General features: G+C 40.3%; 1 protein-coding gene across 2 annotated transcripts in view; it reads left to right on the top strand.

Annotated features, from left to right (window-relative positions):
* FBN2 (fibrillin 2) overlaps positions 1-13,373 on the top strand; it is a 254,961-nt gene that overhangs the window by 125,784 nt on the left and 115,804 nt on the right. For both annotated transcript variants that reach the window (XM_048851711.2, XM_048851710.2), the window contains exons 18-20: positions 557-682; positions 3,230-3,355; positions 12,460-12,579. In XM_048851711.2, coding sequence (XP_048707668.2) covers positions 557-682; positions 3,230-3,355; positions 12,460-12,579 — 372 coding nt within the window. The remainder of the gene's footprint in view (positions 1-556; positions 683-3,229; positions 3,356-12,459; positions 12,580-13,373) is intronic.

The raw sequence follows: 13,373 nt of genomic DNA, 5'->3' as shown, positions 1-13,373 counted from the left end.
GTCCTAAGTGCAGGACCCTGCACTTATCCTTATTGAACCTCATCAGATTTCTTTTGGCCCAATCCTCCAATTTGTCTAGGTCCCTCTGTATCCTATCCCTGCCCTCCAGCGTATCTACCACTCCTCCCAGTTTGGTATCATCCGCAAATTTGCTGAGAGTGCAAACCACACCATCCTCCAGATCATTTATGAAGATATTGAACAAACAGATGCACCATTGTTAATCAGCACCGGTGTAAAAGAAGTTTAAGTGAGATAACAATCAGGCCCGGCATCCTTGTTGTCCTTTCCAGTGTTTCTGAATGGATCTATATAAGCCACAGGAATCAACATATAAAAAGAGTAATGTTTTGTTTTGTTAATGTGGAAAAAGTCCTGGATCCCATGAGATGAAATGTGCAAAGAATGGCTCTTCGGCCCTGAATCCATAGTCACTGCACTTAAAAAATATTTTGTGTTAGAGGCATTTCTGTGTGCAACTATTCCAAGATAAGATGTTTCACAGCATTAAATGTGTAATATAGCTGCATTAATTTTCTCTATTATATTGATACAGATATTAATGAGTGTGCATTGGATCCTGATATTTGCTCCAATGGAATTTGTGAAAACCTACGTGGTAGCTATCGTTGTAATTGTAACAGTGGCTATGAACCTGATCCCTCTGGAAGGAACTGTGTTGGTAAGTTATTTGAGGTATTAATTAATTATTAATGATTAAACTCACGTTGATTTTAGTGGAAGCAGGAGAGGGCCTTTAGTGTGTGAGAGAAGTGGCTATTACCTTTAGCTACAATGAAAAAGCACTAAATCTCTTTAGAAAATCTACTCCTTTCAGTCTGTATATTCAGGAGCAACCCGTACTCTATGGGGACCACAGCATGAAATAAGTGTCTCCTGAACCTCCTCTTCTGGTCTTCAAACAACATCCCAACCTCTCCAAGTTTGTCATCAGAAGCAAGCTCCCCACAGAACAGACCATACCAACTCAAAGCAGCACCAGACTCTGACAGAACAACAGATGCAAAACCTAGAGACACATCTCCAGTGTTGCGATGGTCAACACCTCCCACATGGGTCCTATGCAAGCCTATCACAATATGTAGTGTACCTCATCCAGTTCACTAAATGCCAAGTATATGAGTGAAATGAGACAATCACTATGCTCTCTAATGAATTCACACAGAAAAATGCTAAAAGACAAAAACACCATATCGACTGTGGGTGTACCCTTTTCACAAGGTGATCATTCTATATCTGACCTCTCAGTCCTCAACCTTAAAGGAAACCTGCACAACACCTGCAGATGACAAGCCTGGCATAACTTTGATAGACACTAAAAATCATGGACTGAATAGAGACACTGGTCTATTACAGCAATCTGTGACCCATTTAAACCACACACCTCACCCTGAGCTTTTCCCCCCTTTCTCCTTTTCGCCCATGACTGGAGAAGGGTTAACTGGCCACTTTCATTTGAAAGGTCCCATGAAATACCATAGAATCATAGGACAGGAATGGACCTTGAGAGGTCATCTAGTCCAGTCCCCTACACTCATGGCAGGACTAAGTATTATCTAGACCATCCCTGACAGGTGTTTGTCTAACCTGCTCTTAAAAATCTGCAATGATGGAGATTCCACAACCTCCCTAGGCAATTTATTCCAGTGCTTACCCAGCCTGACAGGACGATTTTCCTAATGTCCAACTTAAACCTCCCTTGATACAATTTAAGTCCATTGTTTCTTGTCCTATCCTCAGAGGTTAAGAAGAACAGTTTTTCTCCCTCCTCCTTGTAACAACCTTTTACGTACTTGAAAACTGTTGTCATGTGTTAACACTAAACAACCTGTTCTAGCTTGTACATAGCAGTGGCACTCTGTGGACATTTCCCAGACCTGAAGAAGAGCTCTGTGTAAGCTCGGAAGCTTGTCTCTCTCGCCAACAGAAGTTGGTCTAGTAAAAAATATTACCTCGCTCACCTTGTCTCTCTAATTACGTAATTGTCCTTTTTTGCTTCTTTTTAAAAAATTGTCAGTTAAAGAGGGGGATAGAACTTTTCTTTACTGTAACATTAACCTTGAGAAATCAAGCAGTCAAAACACAGGAAATACCAAAAGGTTGCTCCTACGGTTTTAAGTTGCACATACATTGTATGAGAGGAAGGATGGTCTTGTTAAAGCACTGAACTGGAACTCAGAAATGCTGAATTATTTTCTCAGCTCTGACACAGACTTCCTGTGTGACCTTTGGCAACTCACTTAGGGTCCAATTCAGTGTCCACTGAAGTATGTTGGAATCATCTTATTGGTTTTGACTGAAATTAGATTAAGCCCTTAATTTCTCTTACATCCCCAGCTGTATAATAGCACTTTCTTCACAGGAAAATTGGGAGGATAAAGTGTTTGTGAGGTGCTAAAATATTACAGTAATGGGAATCACAGAATAAGTTTTAAAAAAAATAAAATTTTATATTTTTGTTTTCATTGTTAAGCATAAGCAGTTTACAGTAATAATGTTTGTTAATGTATATTATAGAAGATTTGCAAAAGAAGGTTAAGGAGCAACATTAACTTTTGGGTTTTCTGGATTTTTTGGTGCTTGGCTTCCCAGCTTTAATGTTAGCTTGTGGTAATATATCTGCTATCAATCAGTAGATAGGTAGAAATATGTACACTCATGAAACACTCACAGTTGCGATATTTCAGTGTGTGATCAATTGGAGTATAGCAGAGTATTTTTTATATGTAGATATTAGTGTAGGTGTTTCCTACTGTACCTTCTCTGATAGCAAATATTTTGCACAGAAAAAAGGAATAGCACAGTGATGTAACTCTTAATGAAATTTGGTTAAAAGCATGTTTAACATCACTACTGGCTGCCAAACAGACAAATCCGAGCGCAATAATCATGGCTGTTTATAAACAGCCAAATATTCCAAAGTCGCCGTGTTCGCCGGAGGACATAAAGCTGTGCTTTCCTGAAAAACTGATATATACTGACAAACTAGTTGTGACAATTCTTAAGTGTAACATAGAATATGGGGTAAGAGGAATTTGAAGGTTTATTAACTTCTTGAAACCAAGTATTGGCATTTCTCCTTGTTCAGATACAAATGCGGAAAACTGAATGTGAGACATACGACTGCTGCTGAGAGTACAGTTAAAATAATACTTGGAGAAAAGGAGGGCAGACTTGTTCATTAATGTGTCCACCTGATCTTTTCCAGACATTGATGAATGTTCAGTGAACAGACTGCTGTGTGACAATGGCCTGTGTCGAAACACACCTGGAAGCTACAGCTGTACATGTCCAAAGGGTTATGTATTCAGCAGTGAGACTGACACGTGTGAAGGTAAAAATGCTGAAGTGGGAGCCATCTGGATAGTGTTGATCTAATCAGTGATATTATAGTATTGGCATTTGAGATGAGCAGAGAAGTCTTATGGTGATACAAAACAATGAAGGGAAGGAAAGGCCTATATTATGGTATAAATCAAAAAATGCATCTTGTCATTGCTCTCAGTGGAATTATCTTAGAATGATGGGGCATGACTGAATTTCCTCCAATATAGCCAGTTCATTTTCTACACAACAGTATGTTTTGTTAGACAGAATACTTTGAAGAGAAAGTTAAAGAAAATGCACATTTATCTCTTGAACATTCTGTGAATGCAGATCTCTGGTTTGTGGCCTTGATAAAGGTGTTTGTTTTAGTTCCAGAAGTCCAGTCTTCCTCATCTTCCCCGATGTTGAACAAGAGAATATCATGTAGGGCTAAATCCTGCTACTATTGATGTCAATAGCTATATTTCCATTGTATTAAGTGGATCCTGGATCTGTGCCTTACTGACTATTGATATTGTTCTTTTATTGCTGCAAAATATGTATATTTTTAAAATTGTCATTGCTCTCTGCCCTGAATGATACAAATATCACACAATATCACAAATGATACAATTAAGAATATAGCCACTGGAAGCTAGTGAGAATGTTTTGTGTCCAAAATCAATTTTGCATTAATTTGGCTGATAAATGAAGTTGGTGCAGAGGTGTTAATTTCTGTTTTATTCTGAACAGAAATGCATAATGCTACCAGGAATAGTGGAATTTTGGTAACTTTCAGTGTTGTTTTTGGGTTGGCCACTTGAATTATATAATTCAATATTATCACAGTAAGGGATTTTTCACTGTGAATTGCCCTTTTCCAAAGGGAATGGTTTGCAAGTTGAAGGCGTCAGCTTTGGAATACTTAGAATCTCATGAACCAGTGGTTCAGTTCCTGGCAGGATCAACTCAGTCCCTTTCCATTCAAAGGGAATTGTGTTCCATGCAGTCATTGAAAACTGAAGTTCTGTCTGCTCTCATTGTGTGTTAAAGATCCAACTGCACTCTTTTCAGAGTAGTCTTTTCCTATCAGTCATATCCAGGGATTTATACTGTACTGATCCCTATGCTGTCTTAGAATACTATACACAGTATTTAGCTAAAATTTATTCTTGAGAGTTTTAAGCTTTCATATTTTTTAAAAATAGTTTTAGCAGTGAAAGTGATTTTTCTCTCTATGCTTAATATTCTAGAGTCTTGAGTCTGCTGCAGACAGACATTATATTACCAAGAGAGATGTTACATTTGCTTCTTCATCTTGATATTTAACTTCAAAGCTTAACTCTGACCATAAACTTGCTAATGTATTGAACAATTTACCGGGACACAAACAACTGAGATGAAATAATTGAAATGTAATTATAAAGGACATCTCCATCCAGTTTGGGTTTTCAGTCTGAGAACATAACAAGACAAATTACCATATTAATTCAAAACAAAACTAGGCCTATGATCTAGGTGTCACTGTATAAAATTGTGATAGGGTTGGATTTTCAGGGGAGCATTCAAGGAGATATCAATAGAAGCCTGAGAGTCATTTCCAATCATCAAGAAAATTCAACTCATAACTCTAAAGAATGGACACTTTTTAACTTGTATCTAAGTTTAAAAGGTGCATTAACTAAATTAATGATCAGTTTAGCCAGCCTGCATCAAATATAAAAATACAAATAGTGAGCAAGTTTGATTTATTTAAACTTATACAGCACAGTGCTTCTGACTATAATTCCTGGTATAACATTTCAATATAATAGGGACTTGGGGTATAAGGAGATATTTCACAACTACAGCAAGCAATGTCTGATAGGCAGGGGAGGGGAAGTGTGCAGACAAAATTGTAGCCCAATTAGTGGATTGTTATGTAAATTAAAATGTACTTGTACTCTGCCACTGAAAGAAAAATTAGAGTGATCATTCAAGATTCCTTAAAGTGATAACTGGTCATAGATCATTTTTTGCTCTGGGGATTCTAATGAATAAACTAAACTCCTGTTTGTTTACCTACAGCAACTTTGAATGTTCATAAGAAAACTTCTACATATTCATAAGTAAGCAATATATCATGATAGGGACTTGCTATGGTTACAGTATTTACGCTCCCCTGAGTACCAAGACTACATGGGGCTAGCACTGTTTGTTACACCAAAAGGAGCTAGGAGAAGCTAAGGTTGTGGCCCATCCACCCCTTTCAGATCAGTCACCAGAGCTGGTTTGCTGCTTGAGGGAAGCACATCCTTTACAGAGAGCAATTGTGATTGAGTGGCTGTGCTGTCATGTGCAAAGTTTTGTGTCTCAGTGAGACGTACTTCTTCTGCACTGCCCTCCACAGTAAGCAATCTTTGTTTGGTAGGGCACATTTGACCCTATAGTATTGACTACTGCTGTTACATATGTTCTATTTTAAAATTAATGTAAATTTTGGAATGATCAGTAATGCTATTTATTTGGAATCTAATAAACCCAGAATATTAAAGATATTTCTGTCTACTTCCCCACTTGGTGAAACTGACTTGGTACCTCATTCCCCAAAACTTCAGGTTTAATATAAACCTGAACTTTTGGGGAAGTTTTCCTTCTGAACATAATTATTTTAATCCAGACACCCTAAAATATATTTTGTCTACAGCAGGAGCTGAAGTGTCTTGTCAGTTATTGTTAATACACTTTTGTGTGCATATTAAATTATATACACATGCTTTATGAATGATCTGTTTTATCCATCTAAATCCCATAGTTAGGCTGAAGTTTAGATTTAGCTGATTAGGCAAAAATGATCCAGTAATGGTTTGCATAAAGCTGTCTATGAAACTATATAAAATGTATTACACTTTTTCTAACATTGAGAGGCTTGGCAGTTTGAGGAATAAATTCATCTCATTCTTTTTTTTTTTTCTCCTTCCAAATTCTGTTTTCAAAGAAATGGTAAGCAGTTCAGTTTACCTTACTAGCTGTAAAGTTTTGCTCTCAACAGTAACTGGGTCATGCTTTTACATTACTCAGATGCATGCTGTTCAACAATATATAGTTTTAATTAATATAACTTTCAGCAATAACCATAATGAAACATTAAAGCCTGTGTTGTTTTGTATTCATAAGCAAGTTATGAAAACTTCGCAAGTTGTTTGTTGTTGGGTTTGTTTGTTTGTTTGTGCCTTGAGAATCTGTGAAAGTAGAAATTTTTTACAACAAGCTCTGTGGTTTAGATTGTGTTTCCACAAATATAAACCAGGCGTGCTTTGAAGTTTATTTCGAGGAATGTACAGTGGATTGTTTCAATTTTGGTTCTATGACACAATATATATATATATGTACCATACTTAAAGAAAAATATTTGTTTAAAAATGGTAAATATTTTCACATATGTTTACTTTGCATTTTAAAAATTAAAAGAATATTATCAACTTAGTCACATTTCTGTGGAAATATCTTACTTCCTATTGTTACAATTAACAGATAAGATTATTACAACAAAGAGGGAAAAACATTATTTCCTGTTTGTTTACTTTGTGCATATGATACTCATTGACCTCAGTTCAGCAAAGCACTGAAAATGGAGTTCTGCACATTTGAGTGCCTTGCTGAAAGGGGGCCCTTGTAATTTTTCCCCTGTATGGTCATTTAGGCTATCAGTCAGTTTGTTACGCAAACAGTTGTATATGTGATTAACTTTCAAAATGAGTGGTCCTGTTGACTTCAGTGGAAGTTAAGCATGTGCTTAAGTGCTTTGCTGAATTGGAGCCAAAACCATGTCAAATGCACAAAGTAAACAAACTGGAAAAAAATAGAGATGGGGTGGGTGGGTTTGTGTTTTGAAAAGCTCTAGCACTCTGGTGGTTTAGAATAGGGGCTCAAAATTTGGCAAACAGGTGGCCTTTATGCCAGTACTGTGCCTTTAGCTATCCCTGTGAAAATCTGGACAAATTATAAATGTTAGAAAAATCTCAGTTCACACATGCTCAATACAGATTTCTTAGATTTTAGCACCTAAATTCCCGGGATTCTGGGGACTCAACATTCCCCAGTCCAGGGTTGAGAGGAAGGACTTTCCCTGCAGTTGCAGCTCAGGGCTACTGTGGACAGGCTAGGTCTTCATGTCTGAACTGACAGGAGAGATCCTATTTCTTTTGTGTTCTCAGTGACATCCTTGCTGTGCCCAGGGAGCATGAAGGAAAAAGATGCCCTCTTCTAATACAGAGGGGACAAGAACCAAACCCGAGGGAGGTGGGGAAGGGTAGCAGGAGCAGTGGGAATAGATTGGGACAAGAAGCCTGGGTGTGGGGAATATAAACTGGAACTGGAGGCTGACAGAAAGGAGAGGGAAACTGGGATAGGGACTGGAAGTGAAGGGTGGAGACTGGAACTGGCTGGGAAAGGAGACTGAGAACCAGTGGGTAGGAAGGAGGTGAGATAGATCTCGTAAAGAAATGCGATGCCGTAGGGGCAGAACTGTGACTGGCTTGACAAAGAGATGGGTACAAGGAGCCTGATGCTGCAGGAACAGGACACAGATTGAATGAGAAAGGAGATAGGGACTTGGAGCCAGTGAGGATGGGGAATGTGGGTGGTAAGAGTGTTTGTGTGCAAGTGGAGGAAAGTGTGGGGAGAGAGAGTTTGGTATAGGAGCCAGGAGGGGTAGAATTGGGACTGGCTATGCAAGGAAACTGGGGACAAGGTGTTGGGATGGACTGGGAATGACTGGGCAAGGAGATTGGGATGGGAGAAGTGCAGAGGGGTGAAACTAGGACTTGGTGGGCAAGGAGACTGGGATTGAGATATGAGACCTGAGGAGTGGAGACTGGAACTGGCTCTGTGAGGAGCATGGGATTAAGACAAGGAGCCAGCGGAAGGAAGAGATAGGTCTGGGACAGAAACAGCTTGTAAGGGACAAGTAGAAAATGTCACACTTGTGGGGAATAATCAGAAGAGTCTGCCTGCTAGAACACACTATTCTCCAGAGCCTGGAATGGAACCCAAGATTCCTGAATCTCACTATTGCTCTGCTGCCAGCAAATATCTGTGTAACCCTCTGGAAGCTTGTGTGTATCATTCCTCACTAGTGCTAGTCCATTTAGAGGATGGCAACCTACTATTACCATCAGTTACTTCTCTAGTGCAAGTGGCAGAGGTTTGTGTGCTGGATCTAAAGCAGGGGAGGGCAAACTACAGCCCATGGGCTGGATCTGGCCCGTCAGGGCTTTCAATCTGGCTCGCAAGATTGCCAGCCCCATGGCACAGCGGGGCTAAGGCAGGCTCCCTGCCTACCCTGGCCCCATACCGCTCCCGGAAGCAGCCAGCACCGTGTCCCTGCAGCCCTTGGGGTTTGGGCAGCAGGGCAGAGGGCTCTGCGCACTGACCTCACCTGCAGGTACCACCCCCCACAGCTCCTGATGGCCAGGAACGGGGAACTGCAGCCAATGGGAGCTTGGGAGTGGTACTCACAGGCAAGGGCAGCACGCGGCGGAGCTGCCTGTTCCCCTCCTCCCCCCTCAGGAGCCACTGCTGGACATGCTGTCCACTTCCGGGAGTGGTGCGGGCCAGGGCAGGCAGGGAGCTTGCCTTAGCCCTGCTGCACACCGCTGCCACCCCGGAGCCGCTTGAGGTACGCGTGCACCCGTACCCCAACCCCCTGCCTTGAGCCCCCTGCCACACACCTCCTGCACCCCAATCCCCTGCCCTGTCGCACCCTGCACCCTTCCTGCACCCCAACCCTCTGCCCTGAGCTCCTTGCCGCACCCCTCACCTTTCCTACCACCCCAACCCCCTGCCCTGAGCCCCCTTCCATACTCCACACTCCCTCCCTCACCCGAAACCCTGCCCCAGCCATACATGCATGGTCCTGCATAAAATTTCCCCACCCAGATGTGGCCCTCAGGCCAAAAAGTTTGCCCACCCCTGACATAAAGGTTCCAAATTCGCTGATGATCTGTGTGGGTATCAGTATTATTGCAGATGAAGGAATTTGTTTTTTCAATTTACTTTTTTAAAAACCTAGGAAGTTGCACACAAAAAATATGTTAAAAGAACATTATGAAGGTTGCAAAGTCACTCAGAGGCTAGGAAATACTAGAATTAAGGTTCCTGTGCAACCTTAATTCATCCCGGTGTAGTGCACATGCCTTATACAGTCACATACTACATATAGGTTGCATACTTTTTTTCAACAAGACCTCTGCCTCTTTCAGTGCACAGTATGGACCTACTCTAGGGATGAATCAGGTTGTTTAGAGAATGAGACTGTTGTCTATAGGAGCCCTGCTTCATTTGTTGCAGAAGTTGGAAAGTGTGTCGTGAACGTGGAAGGCTATTGCAGGAAGAGGAAGGGGGGGTCTCATTAAGGAAGCTGAATGTTTCCATGAAGAATTGGATTCTATCCCTGCCTCTGACATAAAGTTCTTGTGTGATGCTAGGCAAGTCACTTAAACCAAACTTCATGGATGGCCACTGCATGTTCCTTGGGTGCTGACTTCAGACCGTTAGTCTGGTTTGGAGAAGTTCTGAACACTTGCAGCTCACATCAGTGGGAGATGTGCTGTGAACATATAAAGTGCTCTATAATGCTAACTACTCTGAAAAATCAGGCCGTAGGCATCTCAAATTGAGCACCTACAATAAGTAGAAACTTTTCGCTTTATATGTCTGGGCACATCTACACTTCATTGTAAACCCGAGTCCGTGAGACCTGGGCTTGTGGACTCAGTGTTTCCAAGCCCACGCTTGAGCATCCACACTGCATTGTAAATCTGAGTTGATAGTTGCTGGACCCTCAGTCTCACAGTCATGCTAACGCGTCCGTACTGTACTATGCAGACCTAACTTGGGGCTGTGGGTTGACCTGTGTGCATACTGCAAAATGATGGGACTTGGATCCAAGTCTCAGTAGGACTCTGGGTCTGAACCCACCCCCTAGCAGGATCCTAGGACCTGGTCCTGAGTGCTTGCAGACTGATTTGTGAGTGGACAAAAAAAGGACTTGGGTTCAGACCTGAGTCAGAGTCCAGGTTTACTGTGCAATGTAGACATGCCCTCTGTGCCTCAGTTTTCTAGCTATAAAAGGAGGGTAATAATGTCATCTTTTATCTCACAAGGGCATTGTGAAAGTAAATTAATTAATATTTGTTGAAGCATTGAGATACTCGAGTGGTGAACACTATAGAAAAACCCATGAGGAAATTAATAATTCACTCTTCAGAGCAGGGTTTGAATAGTGTGCAGTAAATAAAATGCAGGGCTACACACCTACACAGCAAGAATAAAACAAAATATTGAATAGCTGTTCATCAAGTGGGCGCTATCCATCCTGGTGCACTGAATGAGGCAGGGTTCCTGGGGAACAAAATAACATGTGATCATGTAATTAAAGACTGTATCAACAGTGAACAGTATGCACAACCAGTATGCACAAGTGCGGCAAATTAACGTTGCACAGGAAAACTTAATTCTGGCATTTTATAACTTTAGAGTGCTTTTCTATGCAACCTTAATATCTTCAAGATTGATCTAATAAATCAATATATATTGAATATGTGTGTGTGTGTAATATACATATATGCATGTGTAGTATACTATATTAATAGCAAAAAAGAAGACTGCTCTGTTTCTCCTAGTAGTCCTTTGAAAGGGAGAAGCTACATGTCCTCACACAGTTGAGATACCCTCATCTCCCTATTTGTTTTTTCAGTTTTAAAGAATGCATAGCCATTGAAAGCAAGGTTCGCAGAAGTACCATTACATGCAGGTTGTCCAAAGTTAGTTCTATCTTGGGACTCATTTAGCAGGTGGTGAATATTTAAGATATCTCCAGTATCACTCTGTGATCTGCCTCCACCAAATTCCTTGTTCCTGCTAGTCATATGGGAACAAGAATATTGAATTTATTCTCAAAAGCAGCTGCTCTGTATACTAACATAAAGCATTGTCACTATTCAAAAACAATTCATATCAAGGTCCAAGTCTTGATCACTTTATTTAGTTGAATAGTCCCATTAAGTAAAGAGAGTGGGTTTTGTCCCTAAGTACAGTATAATTTGGGAGGACGGAGAGAGAAATCAGTTTCCTAAAGGTTTCAGATTTCTAGATGTGCTCCATCGTTTTAATAACACAGGTGATTCAGTGAATAGCTTAAATTCATCATTGTTCTTATGACCTCAGAAGCCCATAAACAGATAAATGTGTAGAGAAATGAAGACTTGATATGGCATACTACACCATGGGCTTGGCATTATGGGCTTGGCATTACTGTCACTATTTGAGAACATAAGCATGGACCCAAACTGTTTAATTCCTGACCCATGACAGGAACTATCTGTTAGGATTATGAGTCTGATTTGATTTAGGATCCAAATCTAAAACAAAATTGGTGAACTTCAAAAAGATATAATTGGTGGTTGTTAGGAAGAGTTTGCTGTTGTTTTTTTTTTAATTTAAAAATTAATTTAACTTTTTTAAAAAGGCTAATGCTGACAGCAGGAGTCTTATTCTTACATGTGGACAGGCTTTAAAAAAATCCATGTGGGTGAAAGTGAGAAGGAGAGTAGCTGGAGTGGGATACTATTTAGAGTATTACAGTTTGTCTTCTTTCTTGAGCACTTTCCAGGACTATGGAATTGCAGCCAGCATTGTAATACTTTGAGTCTGACAAGGTTTTCTTAATTCTTCCAAAGCCTCATGGAGCCTAGATGACAGAAACAATAAGGCCTTTGTTTGTGCACAGCATGTTGTGCCTGGGAATGCATTGCTTTCCATGGAAAAAGGGTTTTGATTTCTCACAGGACAATTGTAAATTATTCTGGAAAATGTTTTAGTCCAAATTCTTGGAAGTTTCTGTCCTTGTAAGAAAGCGTTAATTAAATAACACTTACAAAATATGCAAATACTCCTTTACATATGCACATACATACACAGTGCTTGCCCCAGCATACTCTGTACCTCATCAAATAAATAAATAAATAAATAAATAAGCCAGATTTACCAGACATTCTGGCATATTGTGGTTCATGGCTTCATTTATACAGCACAATATTTTCCAGAAACGCATGGCTGTCCTAATGGTACCTTTTTCCTTCTGGATTATAGATATAAATGAATGCGAAATCAGCCCGTGTGTCAACAGTGCCTGCAGGAACAATCTTGGCTCTTTCAATTGTGAGTGTTCACCTGGCAGTAAACTGGATTCTACTGGATTGATTTGCATTGGTGAGTGTATAGATAGTTTTATTGTTATTAACACAAAGGGAATTGATTACACTGATTAAAGAAACTGAGAAATAAACAAGAGAGTCCTGGTAATTTGTACTTGGTAGTAGACTAGCATATCTGACTGTGAGGCATTTTGGATTTACTTTCTGAATAACATTGCTCAAATCCAGACCAGTTTGCCTGTTTCCATCGGAGCAGAGGATACTAACATAACAATTTCATTGATACTATTTCACCTACACAGGTACAGGCTGCTATGGTCCATGCATTTTATGATTGGTGAGAATCAATGGGGAGGTTTTAGGTCCATTATTGACAGATATTGTTGTTCTTTCTCTCCAAGAAAGCTAGATGTCAGTTTAACCAGTGGATGGTTAATCTATTGCTTATACAGCCATAATTAAATGATGTTGGCCTTCCCAATTACTGCACTGCCTCACACCTTCCTTTTTTGGGAAAGGATATTAAGTAGGACATGTCAAGACAGTTCTGGATTAATCTGGAATACTCTTCCTGGATCTTTGTCTATCCGGTAACAGATATTGCTATGGTTTGGGGATAAAATATGTATCATATTAGTATCAGTGATTGATGATCTCCAGGTAATGGAAAAAAAGTCAAGTGTCCTTAATTTTGTTAGATTTAGCGGCAGCCTTTGAGATGGTTGATCACAAGGTGTCATTCGCATAGCTGCAGAATCTGGCTTTGGGGATATTCACCAATGGCTCTGTTCCTACTTTTCTGAAAGGTCTGAAAGCATGGTGTTTGGCAGACCCACATCCACCTCAAGT

The sequence above is a fragment of the Caretta caretta genome, chromosome 5 (assembly GCF_965140235.1).
Source record: "Caretta caretta isolate rCarCar2 chromosome 5, rCarCar1.hap1, whole genome shotgun sequence".
In the NCBI taxonomy this organism is placed as follows: Eukaryota; Metazoa; Chordata; order Testudines; family Cheloniidae; genus Caretta; species Caretta caretta.
Note: the sequence above shows the minus strand (reverse complement) of the source record. Positions and strands in the feature narration are given on the sequence as shown.